Source organism: Ixodes scapularis, unplaced genomic scaffold, assembly GCF_016920785.2.
Source record: "Ixodes scapularis isolate PalLabHiFi unplaced genomic scaffold, ASM1692078v2 PGA_scaffold44__24_contigs__length_19508400, whole genome shotgun sequence".
Classification (NCBI taxonomy): Eukaryota; Metazoa; Arthropoda; class Arachnida; order Ixodida; family Ixodidae; genus Ixodes; species Ixodes scapularis.
The window spans coordinates 12,016,207-12,023,642 of NW_024609873.1; the positions used below are offsets into that span (position 1 = coordinate 12,016,207).

Here is a 7,436-nt window from a genome sequence, read left to right on the forward strand (position 1 = left end):
AGGGAGCATTTTGCGGGGCCAGAGCAGCCGCGAGGTTAGAGCGTTTCCCCCGCGAGACGTCTCGGGTTTTGGGAGGCTGCACGGACAGATCCCTGGGAGAGCCCGCGCTTGGAGCTGCTCGCGGCTTTTAACTGAATGTCCTTGTGCATAGAGGGTTTCGCCACTTAGTGTCAAGTTGTCGCTTTTTACCCGATGTAATAGTTTAGCTGTTGGCGCCAGACAGACTGGAAACAATCCAGGCAATGACTCTAGAAGGAATTTGATTATTTTTTCAGCAATGTCATACCTCTGAGAGTATTTAAATGGCTCAGGGGATGAATCTCTTATTAAAAAGCAAACGCTCGATCATGCCGTAGTTATTTGAAAGCCAATAAATCAAGCCGCCCCAATGCGGTTCGAAGCCATGAGTTTGTTTCCCCGCACGGCTGCCGTAGCCTGCATTTCTATTCTAGTGTTTGTTTTTTCTATTTGTGCTGTTCGCGCAAGGCTGCAATTGCCGTCTTGAATTAATCTCTGTAAAGCGGATATTCACTCAGCTGGAAGTGATGCTTCACGCGCTGAGATTTCGCTTTTCGGTCAACTTGAATGCAGTCAAAGCCGCGACTTGCGGCAGGTGTTTAGTGTGCGGAGCTACGCCGTGGCGAGCTCGAAAACTTCTAGCGCTCATCCCAGCGCGCCACTTGGAGGGCACTTTCTCCAGGAACCGTAGTATATTCAAAAAGAAAAATAAAGGCTAGCTTTTTTCCATCGAATTTACCTACTATTCTTTTTTTAATGCTAAAATTCCACACTGTAAACATACGTACTTTCCGTCACGATTTCGTACTGTTCAGTCGATTCCCCAGAGCGCAATTGCTCTCGGGTACGAGACAACGAACAGTCACATTGGCCACTGTACAATAGGAGCTTACTGTTCAGACCAGCGTTTCAACATGACTATCCGCACGTCGATTGATTGCCCCCAATCCCTCAAGTGGTATTAAACGTTTTCATGTAAAGCGGAATATGAACCTGCGACACCCGACCCCTCCGATCAGGGCTCGACCAGCAGCATCAATGCCCGACAGTTTACGTCATCTCATCTTGTTATTACACTACTGATACGCGAACACACGGTCACATCGGCGATAATTCCAGTCTTCTGTTCACAACCCACAACACTGCAGTCATCACGATGTTGCTGCTATGTCGCTGACACGCACAAATACAGAACCACGTTGAACTCCGGTTGCACTCGGCATCGGAAAACAGAACCGAACTCAGCACGGAACGCACCCAGGCAGCCAGCAGCAAAACCTGCCTGTCTTGGACGCAGTTCCTGCGATTTCCATAAGTCGAAAACGTAGACACAGTTCTGCGTGGTTTCGCTAATGTACCGCGTGAGCCCCAAAATTTGGAGATAGCCATCCTACCTAGTGTACGTGGCGCTGCTGGCACTGCCCCGGAACTTCGCTGTTTCGAGCGGCTTCGTTTGCTCGTTTGATAAAGTGAGTTATAAAAACGTCGATGCAACCGAAACGTTCTGCACGTTTGGACTAGAAGACGGAATTACAGGCGGCCTTCGCTCCCGCTGAAGCTCAATCAACTCAACAACATTTATTAAACAACGTACTCGAACAACGAAACCGAAAGAAGATGAGTCGGGAGGGCGAAAGCTTTCTCCCGTCTGCCTGGAGAAGGAGAAAAACGTCTCGTTCCTCTCTTTTTTTCGTGTCCGCTTGGGGGCACGTCAGTAGAAGAGAGGAAGACGAGCCGTTGCTACTCTTTTCCTCCATTTTTTCTTAGAGTGTATGCCATCTGGTTCAAAACGCTAGCGCTACATTCGGGGCGGGGAGCGGGAGGGGGGGGGGGGGGGGGGGGATGAGAGTTGGGCGATGAGTAGCTCATTTTTACGGGGAAGAAACCACGGAACCTTTTTGTTTGGGACACGCTGAAGCATAGACCGATCTCAACGTAGAATAGGCTACCGATGCAGCAATTCATCGAGAGTCTTTTAGTATTCTGCAAGTGCGACAACCTCACTGGAGCTCTGGCCTCACGCAACCGCCGAACGCTTGGTGAGATCCGTCTCTTTCACGCTGTCTTCCGCAATACAACGGAGCAACATCCACTATAGACACTGACAAGATGAGAAGGGCACGGACGAGCTTCAGTCAGTTGCACTGCCTCCGGCGCAAGCTTTCTACCCTCGAGAACAATTAAGCGCCTCGTGCCATAGCCTCCTCTGTACTCACAAAGCCTTTCCGTTCGACGACGGAGCCATAGAGTGCCCGCTCGCAGATTAGGAGCGCGAGGATCTGGTAGCACAGAGCATCAAAGAGCCATTTCTAGGTAACCGGGACGTCAGCGCACAGCTTTTGCCGCAGCGACGACCCGAAACACACTTGTTCGCTCGAGAGAAGTGTGTGTCGGCGTCTCGCCGCAGCGTGGCGCCAGTCACGTTGCTTTCCTCTCATCCGTTCTCTGCCGCCCACCTTTTCCCTTTCGGCGGCCTCTTCTCGTGGCGATCTGCCAGGCTTTGTCAGTATATGGGACGCTATGCTCGCGCAAATCGCTGGATCGCGCACAGCCAAAGCACCACAGCAGGCGTGAAGCTTGTGCTAGGGACCGGGCGTTCGAATGATCCGCCCCGGCGTTCTCCCTCTGCCAGTGGTTATACCACAAACTACTCGGTTTACCTTTAAAAGAAACCGCACTGCCTATTTCTTATGTTTAATTTGAATAAGAGTCCTGTTCACAATATCAAATATACCCCACTGAACATAATATATCGCGGTCCGTTGCCTAAAGCTTCCTGAAAAGAAAATTAGGAAAAGAAGTGTTATTGAAAATTGTTTTGTTCACAAATACCCGAAGTGTATTTTCACAAAGTTTCATTCTTTCTTCCTGCAGAAATACAATGTTCCCAATAATTTGCGGTGCCCGGAGGCAAATAAAAGGAGAGATCTTGATATTTTTTCGTTTCCATTTTTTGCCCTACGAATTTGTTTAGTTACTTTTTGTACTGGAACGCGACTAACAACAAAATTTCCTTCTTCTTGCTGAAATGTAACGAGTAAAGCGCGCGAGTAATTATATTTTGTTGTTTTACTGATTGGTTTAATTTAAAATATTTTCTTCTTTGAAAACAGACAAATCGAAAATAATTCATTCTGAAGAGCAATGACACAGGGCGCTCATCTACTCTTTGTCCGTGTTTTTTTGGCGCTTATTTTCCCACGATGTACCAACTGGCCCATCTAAGCATTTTATTGAAGAGCAATAATAGCAAATAAATTACTCTTACAGTCTACACTCCAGACAATCTGTTCAGTGCCTAACAATAAGAAATTTTAGACGCTGTACTATGTCTATAACGGTGGATTAATCAGTGAATTTGGTATGTCTTTGAAAAAAAACGACCTTATTATATTCAAGTGAACGTACAGAGCTTGAGCGTTGCACAGCACCCTTTATCTTGACTGGCAGCATACACTTTTATTTATTATTTATTTTTAATTTCTAAGCCAGAAGTTTAGATTAGTTAACCCTTCTTGCTAATGTCATTCCTTAAAGAGTTGATATAAAGTGCGTTTCAATGCAGCGGTTTGTCGCATTTTGAAGGTTGAGAAGGCGCTCTCTTTTGTGTTTTTTTTTACTTGGTCTTGACACTCCGTAAGCGCGAGATGTGTAAAGCTTAGCGAGGACTGGGACACCTTGAGAAGACACCCAACTCCCGGAAACATTTCCAAGTGCTTACTCTTAGTCAGTACACGTCACTAAATGAACTTCCCCTACAATAACAATTTTAGCGAAATATTTGCTCACGAGACTCATTTTGATTTAGGAGATATTCCAGAATCTGTTTTTATACCTCGGACGTCAACACAAAAATAGAAGGATGTTTTCGATTCACCCCCGAAAACACTAAACCCTGCCCCCTCCCCCCTCCCCCCCAGAAAAAAAACAAAAAAAACATTTTAAGCGCGTGGACGAGACACGTACGTTCCCCGCCTAAGCACCAGCGTTCCCCGAAAAAAAAAAAAGAATTGCGCATTATTTAAGTCGCGAGACACTTTTGGATTATTAGGAGAGCCTTCAAAACATGCCTGCCATTTCGGGGTCGACTTTTCCAAATTGAGGTATGCTTTAAAATCAACCTCAAAGGGGCACTCAAGTGGATTGTGAGATCGTCCATTTATTGTCATAACTGAAACTACGGACTCTAAGCACCTTAAAAAAAAAAAGACGAAATCACATTGAATAGCAGCCGATTTCCCTATTAAAATAAAATGAAAATCGTGCCGCGCCCCTTTTTCTGTGCTGTAGCGCAAAACACCAGGGGTCGCCATTGAACGGGAAGGCAGTAGGGAAGGGCACGCGACAGCAAATCACGACTGGCGGCTTCTTTTTGGACTCATTTTTTCAATGCGCGCATATTAAAGAATTCAGCCCGCCAGGAAGCCTTCGTTCGTGATTGGCCGTCGCGTGCCCTCCCCTGCTGCCTTCCCGTCCAATGACGACCCCTGGTGTTCTGGGCTACGGCGCAAAAAGAGGGGAATGGCACGATCTTTGATTGAATTTTAATAGGGAAATCGGCAGCTCTTGAATGTGATTTCGGGTCTTTTTTCGATTCCTTAGAGCCCGTAGTTTAAGTTATGACAATAAAAATACAATCTCAGAATCCACTTGAGTGCACTATTAATTTTGAACGAGAAGTTATTTCGAAGCTTACCTCTATTTTGGCATGTCGTCCCGAAATAGCCTCGCGACCTAAATAACCTCGCTACCTAAATAAGCCAAATATCGGACAGTTTTATTTTCTGTCCTGGGAAATGTTTCATTCTTTGTTGCTGTCAAAAATGTCGTTTTCTTTCTCGTCACTTTTTTTATTTTTTTTTTAATTTTTAAAGATTTAGGCAAAATTTGAGCAGAACTCACTCGAGCCTCGAGTCATTCCGGAAGGCGAAGGCCGGGATGTAGGAGTAGCAGCGAGCACACGTCACGTGGCCGTATGTGACCGGGTCCAGGGCCTCACCGGTCTCGATCCGACACAAGCCCAATGCGTCGTTTCTGAACGCCGCACTTTCTTGAGTGTCGCTTTCCCGCTTGACGCTCTGGACCTGATAGGAGGAGACGCCTTGTGTAATAAAAACAGGGCCAGCGAACAATGAGACAAAACGGTAGGGACACCAGACCATAAAGCAGACAATGCGGGCAACGAGTGACAGGCAACACCAAGAGGCATCAAAACAAGCGGGAGAACTAGCAATCAACGAAACCAACGTCCAAAACAACGACCTACCAAGTCGCGCAGTTCTGTGGGTCAAAGCTTTTTTTTGTTGTTGTTGTTTTTTTGCCTGGAAGTAGAGGTTATTAATGAACCCAAAGAAGACAAGGTAGAGCAAAACCTAACCTTCATTGGTCAAAGGGTCTAACATCTTTTGGCCTAAATTGCTAAATAAGCGCCACCGTTTGGCTGTACTTAGTTGTTCGGTTTTCGCATGGGAACTTTGAGCCAAAATTGTTAAACAAGTGCCAGATTAAAGGCTGTTCACACACTTGTGACTGCTTAAGACCGTGTACTCTTAACCGTCTAAAACCTCTTACGACGAGACAACACGCTGGCGCCACCTTGGGTAGCCCTGGCACCTAAACATTTCCCATATTTTTTTTCTATTTTTTTTCGCGAATCATTTTCTTGTCAGTTAAATATATTTTTACAATGTTATAAACGATCATTTCTCATAGATAGTACGTACAGTTGAACTCGCCAGTACAGCAAAACCTTCGCTCTAGTCAGATGCTGTTCCAGGGTCGTCTTACAAATGGCTCAGCATGCAAGCCTGTCTTCTCGTAGTTAAAGATCACAAGAACTCGGTCCTAAGCAAACGCGAGGGTGTGAACGGGTTTTTAGGCTTCACCTATGGTTCTTTGGGTCAAACGAGGCATCTTTGACTTGAGTTTGGCACTTAGAAAATTAGGTGGCGAGTCAGGAAAAAGCCATCAGGAGGCCAAAGTAAAGTTATCCCGCATTAACTAAAGATTCAGAGCAAAACAGCATTAGGCTCAAGTTAGGCCCCAAGAACTGCTAAGGTGTGCAAAGTTAGACATTTTTCTGGCGTGTTATTTATGAATCGATGAAGTAATTAAGAAGGCCAACGAACAACGAAGCATAAACTCTCGGTCCGCAGAAGCAATAGTTAAAGCCATGAGGTTTCAGCGCGCAGCAGAAGCTATACGTACAAGAACAAGCTCCGGGCTTTCAGCGTCCCTGCCAAGCGTGCGCGCAAGCACGGGGACTACAAGCACCATTCTGGTAAACATAATCATGCTTCTATATCTTTGGCCCTACTCGTACATAATGGGGCATCCACAAGAAGGAGAAATCAGCCAGTCTCCTTCGCGGATGGCACATCAAGTGAGACATACGTCATCTAAATTTTGACGCCTCGCGGCGCCGTCCTCCTCCGTGGCGGAGGCCCAGAGGCTTTGTTTTGTCAGCACCAAAGCTCCGCGGAGGGGCGGCGGAGTAGTTCGCATTTAGCTGCTTTTAGCGATTCTCTTTTCCCTGGGCTGGCCACTGGGGCCACCGTGTTTTTTTCGCGCTTTCGGAATTGCCTGCGCCATTACTGTTTCATTAGCGCGGTGGTAGAATGTCAAAGATGAATGACGACGCCATGGGTTTTCGCGCTCACAGGACGCCTCTTTAGTTGTTTGCCTCTGTATTTGAGGGTGGACGCAAGCGGGTAGTTCAACGAAGGCGTCAGGGGGCATTCGAAGGAGTATTCGATACCCCACTGAGTCGCTTTCTAGCAGTTCTTTGTACAACTGGTTCTGTACACCAAGTTCTTTCTTTTCCATCCAACCTTTCACCCAGAGCTTTCCCTTGGTAAGTAAAAGGTCGTTGTCCGTTTCTAGCAGCGCTGGTGCCATAACGGCATACCGCCATTTCATCTGCGCCTCCATTTTCCTCGACTCTCACGCTCTCTTCAGCGTGCTCCCAGCGTTGTTGTCGAGAGTGAAACCACTGAATTCGGCTGGTAAGACTTATATCCCTCAAGGCTCCCCGTCGTCCGTGTGGATGCTGGAGCCAAGGACGGAGTTTCACGTGTTGCTGACGTCACGACATCCGTCCACTGAGTTCTCTTTCGTGTAGATACCCTTAAGGTGAGACAAACTAGGTAGTTTTTACTGCATTTAAGGTGAAAAGGTAGGAGCATAGGTATATCGGCAGATAGTAAGAGCTAACGACCTCACCAATACTTTTAAACATGGTGGCTCCGCTCAACGCGCAGATCCAAGTGCCCGACAATCAAATCATATTTGTTTATCAGCGCATTTACTTTAACATTAATTATCTTGATATAGAGTAACGCGCCAAGTATTATTGCGCCCTAAGATATGATAAAATTAGTAATAATATTAATACTAATACTGCGACGCATGACCTCCTG

General features: G+C 46.4%; 1 protein-coding gene across 1 annotated transcript in view; it reads right to left on the reverse strand.

The window, feature by feature from the left end:
• LOC8052370 (calcitonin gene-related peptide type 1 receptor) overlaps positions 1 to 5,180 on the reverse strand; it is a 234,410-nt gene extending 229,230 nt beyond the window's left edge. Inside the window, exon 1 of the mRNA XM_040216633.1 lies at positions 4,921 to 5,180. Coding sequence (XP_040072567.1) covers positions 4,921 to 5,180 — 260 coding nt within the window. The remainder of the gene's footprint in view (positions 1 to 4,920) is intronic.
• Between the last annotated feature and the right edge of the window lie 2,256 nt (positions 5,181 to 7,436).